Source organism: Sinocyclocheilus grahami, unplaced genomic scaffold, assembly GCF_001515645.1.
Source record: "Sinocyclocheilus grahami isolate Dianchi unplaced genomic scaffold, SAMN03320097.WGS_v1.1 scaffold20.1, whole genome shotgun sequence".
NCBI lineage: Eukaryota > Metazoa > Chordata > Actinopteri > Cypriniformes > Cyprinidae > Sinocyclocheilus > Sinocyclocheilus grahami.
In genome coordinates, this window is record NW_015505199.1 from 221,539 (window position 1) to 233,906 (window position 12,368).

The following is a 12,368-nucleotide window of genomic DNA, read 5'->3' on the forward strand; positions in this document are numbered from 1 at the left end:
TCTGTGAGTGCTTTCTTTAACCACAATATATATATATATATAAATAAATATAAAAAGAAAAAACAACCATCTAGCCTGCATTCTGCAACACTGAGCAAACAGATGTTTGAAAAAGATTTGAGAAAGGAAATACAGCTAATTATTTTGATAAATGTCATACCACCTAGATGCATAGGCATTGTGGGTAGTCAAAAAGCCCACTCTCAAGTCTCTATAGCATTTCTAGGCACTAAATATGGTTCTGGTCCCTCTATCAATTGTACACAACTATTCAAAAGTTTGGAGTCAGTGAGATTTATTTTATTTTTTTAAGAAATAATACTTTTATTCACCAAGGATGCATTAAATTGATCAAAAGTGACAGTAAAGACATTTACATACCAAATATTTTAGATAGATGCTGTTCTTCTGAAATTGTGTTGTTCTGTATAACTCTTTTCAACATTGATCATAAGGATCACAGGAATAAATTACTTTTTAAAGAAATTTAAATGAAATTTTTATTTTTTTTTAAATACTAATAATACACTGAACAAAATTATAAATCCAACACTTTTGTTTTTGCCCCCATTTTTCATGAGCTGAACTCAAAGATCTAAGCGAACTTTCAATTCACGGGCAACAGCTCTGGTGGACATTCCCGCAGTCAGTATGCCAATTGCACGCTCCCTCAAAACTTGCGACATCTGTGGCATTGTGCTGTGTGATAATACAGCACATTTTAGAGTGGCCTTTTATTGTGGCCAGCCTAAGGCACACCTGTGCAATAATCATGCTGTCTAATCAGCATCTTGATATGCCACACCTGTGAGGTGGATGGATTATCTCGGCAAAGGAGAAGTGCTCACTAACACAGATTTGTGAACAATATTTGAGAGAAATAGGCCTTTTGTGTACATAGAAAAAGTCTTAGATCTTTGAGTTCAGCTCATGAAAAATGGGGGCAAAAACAAAAGTGTTGGATTTATAATTTTGTTCAGTGTAGTATTTAAAATAAGCACAATTTTAAAAGCATTCAAAAAAAAAATTATCGTACTGACCCCAAACTTTTAAACGCAGGAAAGTCTAGTGGGTTTTTTTACTCAGAATTTTCTCATGGTCAAATGGTTTAGATACACAAAGTTGAATGGGTTAGGAGTTTGAGCAATGGCAAGCTCCACTAACAAGTACGGTTCCATGATTCTATGCCATTCAAAAACACTTCAGATGTGCAACTATGGGAAAAAAAAAACAAGGAATGGGACAAGAAACAATTCTCCCAGAGTCTTTTAATATAAAACAAAGAGCACAGAACACAAATCAAAATTGAAAAGACGGCATTCTAAGCACTTGCCATGACAGAATAATACTCATCTACTTGTTGTCAGATACACAAATAAACCAAAACATTTTTTTTCTGTCTCTAGCTTCAATGCAGCTTTACGGCTGATAGCTCTGATGTTACCAAATGGTAGTAAAGTTCTAAAAATCTGAAAACGATGGATCTCCGATGGTTGTAAAACAGCACCACCCGACAGTAATACAAACGTACCGCAGTCATAAGCTCTCTGATGCTTTTAAAAATGCGTTTGTGTGTTAAATGATATGGAGCCTTGGCAAACAAGCCTGTGAAGTCATACACAGTGTGGACATTTCGGTGTTTGTGACCTGCTGATAAAAGAAACTCAGACCCTTTTGGATTTAAAGCACGTAAATGTGTCTTAGTCAGTGGTGGTGCGGCGATACCAGAATCGTGCTCTGAAGTCATCGCTGCAGGTCATGAAGCCAGGGTTGGTGGGTGAGTGTACGATACAGCGCACAATGTTATTGTGGCCTAATGAGAGCAGGTTCTTCCTCTCAGCGGTGCGTGAATCCCAGCAGCACAAGCTGATGGTTCGCTCGTCTGGCAGCAGCACATAGTCCTCAGTGTGGTTGAAAACACCCTGAGTGCGGTGCGTTTGTCGCCCACTGAGACCTGCACCTGCATGACAGGAAACACAATGAGGGCGAGCAGGCAGCAGCGTGCGTGAGCCGCAGTTAAAAACACTGGACAGGTGGCGTGATGACAGACACGGTATTTCCAACATATATGTCAAGGTTATGATTTATTCACCCCAAATTGACCAACGGACGTTCCAAGATAATATTAACTACTAAGTGCACTTTTTTTTTTAATACACATTATAAAATGAATTGTTCCACTCCTAGATGCTTATAACATACACAGATTTTTCGGTTTCAATTTGATTCAGATTCTCAGGCTCTAAATTTGGTTCGATTCAGATTAATTTCAGTATATTTTGCTTACAAAAATGTTTATTCTTTCCCAGTTAATGATGTAAATTATACAGGGCAATGTTTCAGACTGATTCAAACCGACTTATAGGAGTCACGCGTTTCCGAAATTGGGCTGCACTGGTTGTGATGTGTGCTTCTGAGTCTGTTCATAAGAGTCATTTTCTTGTGAACTGGGCTACACTGGTTTGAATAAATCAGTTCATAAGAGTTATTTGTCCAGGAATCAGACTTTACTGGTCATGCTGTATGTTTATTTTTTTTTTCAATTCACAAGCAAATGATACTGATGAGACAGTCCTTTTTATGTTTTTGATTAACTAAAAAGAACTGGTTCATAACCGAGTCATTTGTCCTGCAATCAGATCTCACTGTTTATGCTGTGTTTTTGATTCACTGTAAAGAACTGACAAATAAGAGTAATTTGCTGATTAATTGGACTACAACGGTCATGCTATACACTTTTACTTCACTAAAAAGAATCATAAGAGTCATTTGCCCAGGATTATTAGAATATACTGGTTACGCTGACTGTGTTTTTTAAAATTCAAAATAAAGAACTGACTCAGAGTAATTTGAATCAGACTGCACTGGTCATGCTTTGCAATCGAGTCGAGTAATTTGTCCAGAAATCAGACAAATTAATAGAACAACCTTTCTTGATATTATGTTGCAGTACACCATCTTCTAATGAATCTGAATACTGACAGCAAATTAACAGTAACTTCTGAGGTAAAAAAGTATTTCACCAATGAAGATTCAGCAGATTTTAAGAACTGATATTGAATTGCTTAAAATAGAAAATCGACACCTTTTTCCCCACCTTTAATCACAATTCCTCATCTAGCCCGTGTAATCCATAATCTAACCCTACCCAGAATTCTCCATCTTACCCGTGTACTTGATCAGAGTACGGCCTGTGGAAATTTCCCAGAGTTTAGCAACAGAATCCTTCCCGCTGGACAGGATATACTTGGAGTTTTTGGAGAAGACAGCCGAGCAGACCTCAGCGCCGTCGTGGGCTTTCTCAAAAGTGGTCACGCACCGGTTCGACACTCCGTCCCATAGCTTGATGCTGCCGTCTGCGCTACAGGTAACGTAGCTGTTAGCGCTGGGATTGTAACAGACTCCGCAGATGGTGTCTGTGTGCTGATCCAAAGGGTTGCAGGACACAAAACACTGGAAAGTGTTGACGTCATAAAGACGCAAGGTTGGATGCTGCGTGCCAACTAGTAAGAAATCCCCAGACGGATGGAAAGAGATGGAGCGCAACATTTCAGCTTCCTGTAGAAAAGGAAAGGGAGAATCATTCCAAAGAAATCCATGCAACCTTCTCCAATAAATGAAGGGCCACAAATTACCTTTTAAACTCCAGCTTATTATAAATGTTTACCTTTTCAAACTAATTTAGAGGCATGATTTAATTAGATTTTATACCTGTATGTGCTTGAAGGCTCTTTTTGCTGACGGCTTTGAATAATCAAAGAGTTTGAGAGTGTAATCACGAGAGCCAGAGGCCAAGATCTGTTCGGTCGGGTGAAAAGACAGGCATGTGACCTCATCCACATGATCATACAAGGTTCTGATTACAGGGTGGTTCTCCATGTTCTGCTGGGCCGTTTCGTTCATCATCACCTAAATCGTAAAGCAGAATTGCACAGTCAGGTTGTCCAACTTGAATAAACTACATACCCGGAAGTCGCTATGAAACAGACAGATTGTTTTCTTCCAAATTGTGATGTACATCCAAGGGAAGCATTATCAAAAAAGAAAAAATGTAAGGCAGGAACTTGGTTCTGCATTGATGTTGATTGGATTTTGAGGTGTGGGTATTAAACTCCAAAGTGGAGGCACAATTTTTTTTAAATTAAGCATATGCCTGGATGAATTGTTCACAATAATATCTATATAGAGATAAGGAAGAAAAAAAAAAAAAAGAAAGGAAAATCAACAGAAAACCACGTCGGCTTCAGGGTGGCACTGACCTCCAGCGGCATGGCACTTTTGGCCAGCATGCGCTCAGTATCCAGGATCTTAATGGAGGCGTCGGCGGAGCCAGTCGCTATGAGCTGCCCATCACGGCTGTAGGTGGCCACACGGCACGGACCCTTATGAGACGTCACATAGCAGGTCTCGTACTCCGATGCTTCTGGGGACATGGTCTGCACGTCTGCATCAAACTCCATGTCGATGCCCACACCGGGCGCCACGGTCTCCGAGCGGCCAATGGCGTACTGTACCGCACTGTCATCGCTCTCCATTCCTATGAAATCAGATTCAAAAGTTATTTTCTGGCTTCTTCGAGAAAAATTTCATCTTTTCAAATTATTCACATTTGTGAGCCAGTAAATCATAAGCTCGCAGTTTACTGACACAACTGCTCTTAGCCATCACTTTGAAGAAACAATTACTCGCTCATTTTGGAATAGTGTATGTTGCAAAGCGTTTTGGATTGACTTTTCTGATTTTGGTAAGAGGAATTTATCCCTAAACTTGTGTTTTTGCTGATTGTTTGAAAATACACCCTCTTCACATTAAGTTTGTAATTATTTTATTACTATTCCTTGCAGAAATTCTTTAAAGAACTCCAAAATCGTTTTTGATGTAATACTCCGAAAATAATATGCTTCAGCTTCAGGATTTCTTCTATTATAACCCTCTTGTTTATTGCCCTTTTGCTTGCAAATGTTGAATCCTCTGTTGCAAAAGAAAAAAATATATATGCAAGTACTTAATAGGCACTGGTTTAGTTTATTCTGTTACTTAGCAATTATACAGTACAAGTAAAAAATGATTAAACACTAAAAGTGTTAGAAATTGACAAATGTGTATAGACTGGAGTCATACCTATCTTGGCCAGCTGCATGAGCTGCTCTGATGGAGACACCACACTCGGAGGCTTCACCTCACTGATCAGGCTGTTGGCGATGGTGGTGTAGCCGTCATACAGCAGCTGGCTGATGATCAGCTTGTAAAGGTGCTGTCTGTCCTTCAGTGTGGGCTTTGGCCGGAACATCTTTGCTGCTTGATGACTGCAAGTGAACGAAGATTGCAGGTAGTCTTGTGTTTGAAAACCTCATGAGCTGCCCACCTAGACAACATACTATGATACGCAAAATGTTGTCTAGGTAGGCAACTTGGATTCAAAACAGACCCATTGTTGTTTATTCTAGCGCAGCGGCTCTCAAACCTCTCCATGAAGTACCCCAGCACTGCACATTTTGTATGTCTCCCTATATCTGACACACCCACTTCAGGTCTTGCAGTCTCCCCTAATGAGCTGATGAGTTGCATCAGGTGTGATAGACGAGGGAGACGTACTAAATGTGCAGGGCTGGGGGTACTCCAGGACAGGTTTGAGAACCACTGTTCTAGTGCATTGTTATGGTAAATGTGCACGTTACGTGATATAGGTAACAGCGTATCATTTTAAAGGTGGTTTATGTCTGTTTTTGAAATAAGGCTTGAATTAAGCAACAGTTATTATATAAACGGAGTTTCATTCATTTTAAAGTTGCATTTAATTAACGACTTACCAATTCGCGACTTCATGAGGTGAGCGCACACGCTCTGTACGTCTGACGTCACGACGTACGGTGTAGTTGTGGGAATAAACCTGATAAATTAAAAGTCTCCGGCTAATTCAAAGTAAAAGTCACTGACTGGTTGTTTTCGTTAAAATTTCACACAGATTATTTTTATGACATTAGAAAAAAATGAGTTACAAATATTGACCACACTCTATGATTAATTAAACTATAACTTAATATTAATAAAATTGCTTGCATTACGTAATGCTTTACAGTCAATTTGGAAATTAAGTAAAAAAAAAAAAGCAAATAAAATATCCTAAAACATAATTCACATTTAAATATATCTGCTGATATGTCTGTTAAAGACTTATTAAGGTTATTATACTTTGTATTCATTGTATTATTATTTTTTTACACATTTTTTGTCCTTGAAAACAAATGAGGTAAAGACAGCAAATAATCTGTTCAAGATAGACATCCACATGTCAGGATGCAGAGATTAACTGGCATATTAGCAAAATGCTGTACATTTTCCCTGCACAAACAAACAGCACACCATCATGGCCATTTTAAAATCTCATTTTTTCACTTTAATGTATTTACAAGCTTTACATTTCCTCTGTAGTTCTTCATCACAAGTACACTGAGCAATCCTGGCAATGTTCTGACTTGCATTAGTGTTTGCACTTCACCTTAATGCATACAGCTATTTGATGTTGAAGTCTGAATTCTTTTCATTCCATTCAGGATGCATATTTTTTTTTACTGTGTTTGCCATGTTACTTGGAAAGTTCATTGAGCAAAAGCCGAAGCAGAAGAACCAGTGGCGGGTGTTTCTCAAAACAGCCTGAAACTTCAGCAACATTAGCCGATCCTGGACCAGTCCCCAACTCGAGTCAAAAATGTATTTATTTATTTATTTCTGAGGAAATATTTTATTTGCTTTAAGGTCAATCACATGAATCCAGGGAGTGAAGCAGAAGAACCAGTGGCGGGTGTTTCTCAAAACAGCCTGAAACTTCAGCAACATTAGCCGATCCTGGACCAGTCCCCAACTCGAGTCAAAAATGTATTTATTTCTGAGGAAATATTTTATTTGCTTTAAGGTCAATCACATGAATCCAGGGAGGCTGCTGACACATTTAAACAAAATTAATATTATTGTTATGATACATGTCTATTCTGTTATTTCTATCAATGTTCTTTTTGCCTGCAAATGTTAAATAGAACTCCATACTTGCAGTCTCTTAAAAAAATAATAAATTAAAGAATTCAGAACCTATTTTAAGTCTCTTCTTTTAAAAGTAACAAAAAGAAACAAAAAGTCAAACTTAAAAAATATTTTCTATATATATGATACAAGTATTTAGTGTTCCCTCCGTTGCGTAGAGAGTTCCAGCTTAAGTTGGCCAGCGTTTCAAAGTCAAAGTTCCTGTGTCTGCAGGAGTAAGTCTGTCTATGGCTAGACCGGTTTAGTCTGGATGCAATTTTTTTTGTGTCAGTAGGCGTTCCAGCTTAAGTTGGCCAGCGTTTCAAAGTCAAAGTTCCTGTGTCTTCAGGAGTAAGTCTGTCTATGGCTAGACCGGTTTAGTCTGGATGCAATTTTTTTTGTGTCAGTAGGGGGCCTCTGGGTGTCGGCCACCTGCTTGTGTCAATTATCCTCAGACTCCTCCTCTGCCTCTCGTAACCAGGTGAAGAAAGCGGTGACAGACTTCAGTGCTACGCCTTTTCCCTGCTGTTCCGCTGGGTCTTTACTCGTTTCCCACTGATAGAAAGCCTCCTCCGAAATAACGTCCTCATCGTAAAGACAGTCGAAAAACATTCGGAGTAGATCTGTGGATAGAAGTAGAGAAAAATTACAATACTAGAAATCTTTCGTTCAGTTTGGCATCTTTATTTTCATCTGCTACATACTGGGAGGTTGATCCAGGGCGACAATCAAAGACTGAAGAGCATAAAGTGCTTGCAGCTGCCGCTCGGTGTCCGAGTTAAGGTACTTATGTAATATAGGCAGGCGTCTCTGGACGATAGCAGTGTCCACTCTACAGGACGTGCTTTCATCTGGAGAGGAAAAAAGACGAAAGTAATTGGTAAAAGGAAGATAGAGATGAAGCTGTTGAAGTAGAGTAAGTAGTTTGCTCACCTTTAACTGCTGCTTTACATACAGCCGTCATTAAAGCTCTCAAAAATGGAGATGAACTCATTTGAGATTCGTCCAAATTAGCCTGAAAAGAAAAGCAGCTTTTAAGACTTGCATTTTCTTGAAGACGTTTCATACATGTGAATTTTGGCTTTGCGGATCTGCTTGAGAGGTCTATGGGATCAGTCTCACCTCGACCCAGTCGAAGATCTGTTCGTCACTAGCCATGTCTTCTAGCAGGAGGTGCTCTAGCTGTTTGAAGAGCTCCTCAGGACTGAGGCTGGGTTTAGCTGTGGCCGGGGACACTGGGGAGACTTCTGATACGGTGAACTCTAACTTCTGGAAAAAGTAGGAAAAGACACAGCTGGTTGATTTTGTGTTCTAGAGCACATTTTTCCTTAAAGCTTCTTTTTTTTTAACACATTCCTTGAAATTGGGGAAGTTGCTTTAAACTAGCTATAAACACACTTACACTACTGTACACCAAGGCTGCATTTATGTGATCAAAGAATTAGGGCTGCCCTCGACTAAAGATTTTTCTAGTCGACTAGTAGTCCTTCGTTTTTAGCAATTAGTCGACTAATTAAACGTATATATATTTATAAACCATATAATTCATAATAATTTGACTTCAATTGCCTATCAGTGCTCAAGCGCACACATAAAACTTGCCACTGCACACCGGCAGAAGTAATGATTATGAATGCTTCAGGGAAAAAAACAGCAAGAAGACCGCCTTAATTCTAGTGTTTTCTGTATTTGCATCACTGTGGCTGCAGTGATGAAGTCGACGAGACTGACTTGTTATCTCCACAGACTGCAGACGTGCATGTTTCATACGGATTACACTTGAATAGCACACATTTTTCTAGGTTAACGGTAGAGCGAGCGGCTATGTAAAGATGCTACTACTTACATGTTTCAGATGAAAAGCCACATTTGAGGTCGATGAAAGAAACGAACGTTTGGATGTCTGATGTACTGTAATAGACCAGCTGTTAATAATTTGTCCTTCACGGACTATGTGACTTTGCCACTTCCTGTGGAATTTTTTCTTCTTCTGAGACTAATACAATTTTGATCGACTAAGCCTCTTCTGGTCGACTAACAGTTAGTCGAATATTAGGGGCCAGCGCTACAAAGAATACATTAAAAACTGAAATATTGCGAAATATTATTTTGTTCTATTTTAATATATTTTTATTTATTCCTGTGATGCAAAGCTGAATTTTCAGCATTATTACTCCAGTCTTCAGTGTCACATGATCCTTCAGAAATCATTCTAATATGCTGATCTGGTGCTCAAGAAACATTATTATTTTCAATGTTGAAAACCATTGTGTTTTTTAATATCTTTGCGTAAACTGATTTTTTTTCCAGGGTACTTTGATGAATAGAAAGTTCAAAAGAACAGCATTTATTTAAAATATAACTCTTTTGTAACATTGTCTTTACTGTAATTTTTAATTAATTTAATGCGGCCTTGAATAAAATATTACTTTTCCTAAAAACAATCTTACTGATGCACAAAAACAGTGAGGACCGCACCAATAAAACAGCTGAAAACAATGATGAACAGCAGAAATGTACTGTTTTATTATTTTGGTAAATTATTGAAATATAAATAATATTAAATTTGTACTGTACATAATCTAAAATGCAGCACAGGGCTCAAATTAATTCATAAATTGCTTATTAGAATGATTTATTTTAAAGAATCATTTAAAACGAAGTAATTCACTAAAATGAGTCAGAATTTCTAATGCTGAGAACAAGAGCTGACATTTTGGTTCAGATTATAAACTCAGTTTTGGTAACAATTGTGCAATGCTGCTATCTGTTTTAAAAAGTAGCTTGATAAAGCTACACTATTTTGAAAACAGCTGCATTTTTTTAATGTGTTGCTATGTCGAGTTAATTACTTCTAAACACCGATGGTTCATTTCTGGGAAGGGTGTTCAGGCTACATTCTCACCTGTTGTGAGATGAAGGTAGGAAGATGTTCTCCCTCAGGCAGGAAGTCGGCCCAGTTCAGCCCAGACTCTCTCCACAAGTCTCCAACTTTCCTATGGCTCTGTAGCACAATCAGACGCGTGTGAACACACAAACCCATGGAACCCAGAACAATACACAAAGCTTATTTACAGCATACTGTTTCTGTCATAGAGGTGTCTGTTTATAGAAAGCATCATGCAGGAGCCCTAAACCACAGATGATGAACTAGATAAAGACGAACTCAATGATCTTACCATTTGTTTGCATAGTAGGTGCAGTATTTCAGAAAATAAGATGGCAGCTCTTCCCACAGGGAGTAGCGGTTTACTTAACTCACTGCAGAAACAAAACAAATCTCCATTAGATGCTAAACTGAATCACTATGACAGCTGAAGCCTGCAAGGACCTGGAATGACTGCAACTACTGTGCACTGCCAAACTGTTAAAGCCCCAGAAGTCCCAATAACCCAATACAATGAGGTTTGTCTGAAGTTTTTATTAATTTTTTTATCTAGTACTGAATTCTGTAGTTTCAAATCATAATCCAAAAAATTTAAAAAGGCCATGTTGACTTGAAAAAAAATTCTCAAAGACTGCAAAACGTCTGACTGCGCAAACTGCCTTGGATGCAGCTCACCCTTCGATAATACATTCTTGCCTACGAAAGTTGTTTTAAACAGAATTTTTAAATAAATTATTCAGAAATATGGTAAAATGTTCTTGTAGTGTAACAGTGACAAAGTAGCTAGTGAGGATGCATATTGTACTTTTTTTATTAAATGTAAAAAATATATTATTTTTTATTATTATAAAATATTATTTATTAAAAAACAGTTATTTTAGAATTGAGATACTATAATAGTTTTTATTAATATTTTGATTATTTTAATGCCTAAATCCACCTAAGCCATGGATTATCCCACTTATACCATGGTCATTTGCCAACATTTACAAATTAAAGCTGTCCATTGATGTTTGCAGTGCTTATATTTGACCAGAAGGGTAAAAATTAAGGTTATATTTGTCACTTACGGCATGTTAGATATACCATACTGCCAGCTTTAAATCAGACACAGATATAAAGTACTGCTTTACCATTTCTTTTATTTGAATGAATTATAGCATTTATTTGAAGTAAATAGTGAGGCCGAGAGAGAAATATAATGTAGCGATTCAGTAGTGAAGCTTTTTTATTAATAAAAGTTGCAGGACAGCATTAAGTTTCTCTGCTCCTGAATGTTTATGCATGTGTGCTGCGCGATGTGTGTGTGAGGTTCAATAAAAGCAGCACATTAATATAGAATGGTGATTAAACTGACTGAACAACAACCTTCCAGCCAATCAGAATCGATTATTCAGACAGCTACTGTATAATACAAAATAAAATAAAATATAAGGCCGGAGACATGCTGGGAATATGCTACAACAATCCACCATGAACCTACAGATATATCGAAAGAAAATAATATAATACTATAATTTCATGTTTTAGATGTATTATAATATAATATGAATAATATCTTGACCCTGTACTGGAGCTTTAACAGTACATGCATTTCTTAAATCGTCCTTTGAAAGGAGATTCCACCTCAAACGAACATCCGTCTATTAATCAAGGACAACATGTAACAGGGTTTTAGGGGTGGAATGTCCTTTTCATCACAAATTACAAAAAAGCACCAAACAGAACTAACAGAGATAAGACCCTCCTCGTTCAGTGTTTGATGTGACCAATGGGGTCCTGACCTGAACAGCTCTCTCATGTTGATTCCTCCTTCTCTCAGCAGAGGACTGAGCAGCTCAGCCAGGTAAAGCCAAATGAAGGGAACATCTATGGCCATATCATCAGCCTGCTCCAGCATCTCCGAAAACCTACAGAGCCAAGAGACAGGGACAAACCATAGCGCTTTACTACCATAGGATGAAAGTGCACAACATGCAAACTACATTTGATGCTAATGAAATGTGTGTGCTCACGCTTTGAAGAGTTGAGAATGAGGTAAGATGTCCTTCTGAATAAGCTGATAGTAGAGCAGTCCCATGTGCTCTCTGGCTTTCTGACTACGCTCCAGTGTGCATTCCAGACCCATGCGCACAAACACAAACAGCAGAGAGGGCTGATCCATCTCAATAACACACTGCACTGCCTCCTGCACACACAAACAGACACGAACACAAAACGGTTCACAGTACTTACAAACAATCACATAGTAGATATTCAAAGTTATGTTACATACACTGAATCAAACATAATAATGAAAAGCTGCATGATGGCAGGCACTCACATAGACAGACACTATTACAATACAATGTAGACTTTCTAAATATATCATGGTGAAAAGAGATGCACATAATGAAGACTTCCAAACACTAGATACAAGAATTCAATTTTATTTTTAGCTAAGCGGTAACACTACCTGGAGACA

The 12,368-nt window shown here is 38.0% G+C and overlaps 2 protein-coding genes across 4 annotated transcripts in view; both read right to left on the reverse strand.

The window, feature by feature from the left end:
* Nucleotides 1-1,234: 1,234 nt before the first annotated feature.
* On the reverse strand, nt 1,235-5,875 carry LOC107555629 (cleavage stimulation factor subunit 1-like). Of its 3 annotated transcripts, none has more exons than XM_016238504.1 (6): nt 5,811-5,875; nt 5,122-5,306; nt 4,260-4,537; nt 3,712-3,909; nt 3,168-3,558; nt 1,235-1,960 (listed from the first exon to the last, which is right to left on the reverse strand). In XM_016238504.1, exons 2-6 carry the CDS (start codon nt 5,288-5,290, stop codon nt 1,701-1,703), a joined length of 1,296 nt encoding a protein of 431 aa, XP_016093990.1. In that variant the 5' UTR covers nt 5,291-5,306; nt 5,811-5,875; the 3' UTR covers nt 1,235-1,700. The 3 variants fall into 3 exon arrangements, with proteins under 3 accessions (XP_016093990.1, XP_016093973.1, XP_016093983.1); XM_016238487.1 differs by lacking the exon at nt 5,811-5,875 and adding an exon at nt 5,429-5,506; XM_016238497.1 differs by lacking the exon at nt 5,811-5,875 and adding an exon at nt 5,465-5,493.
* Nucleotides 5,876-7,318: 1,443 nt separating this feature from the next.
* The window catches only part of LOC107556198 (eukaryotic translation initiation factor 4 gamma 3-like), a 54,411-nt gene continuing 49,361 nt past the window's right edge, over nt 7,319-12,368 (reverse strand). Inside the window, exons 23-30 of the mRNA XM_016239257.1 lie at nt 11,920-12,092; nt 11,689-11,814; nt 10,197-10,278; nt 9,923-10,021; nt 8,140-8,286; nt 7,951-8,032; nt 7,722-7,868; nt 7,319-7,640 (exon numbers count right to left, since the gene is read on the reverse strand). Of these exons, the coding sequence (XP_016094743.1) occupies nt 7,459-7,640; nt 7,722-7,868; nt 7,951-8,032; nt 8,140-8,286; nt 9,923-10,021; nt 10,197-10,278; nt 11,689-11,814; nt 11,920-12,092 (1,038 nt within the window). The 3' untranslated portion in view covers nt 7,319-7,458. The remainder of the gene's footprint in view (nt 7,641-7,721; nt 7,869-7,950; nt 8,033-8,139; nt 8,287-9,922; nt 10,022-10,196; nt 10,279-11,688; nt 11,815-11,919; nt 12,093-12,368) is intronic.

Excerpts from the sequence above, each read along its gene's own strand:
- LOC107555629 (XM_016238487.1), bottom strand. The coding sequence starts at position 5,472 with ATGGAGAGGTTTGAGAGCCGCTGCGCTAGAATAAACAACAATGG. Across the intron at positions 4,538-5,121 it reads CATGCAGCTGGCCAAGATAG|GAATGGAGAGCGATGACAGT; the intron begins GTATGACTCCAG and ends CTGATTTCATAG. Across the intron at positions 1,961-3,167 it reads TACTCTGATCAAGTACACGG|GTGCAGGTCTCAGTGGGCGA; the intron begins GTAAGATGGAGA and ends CCTGTCATGCAG.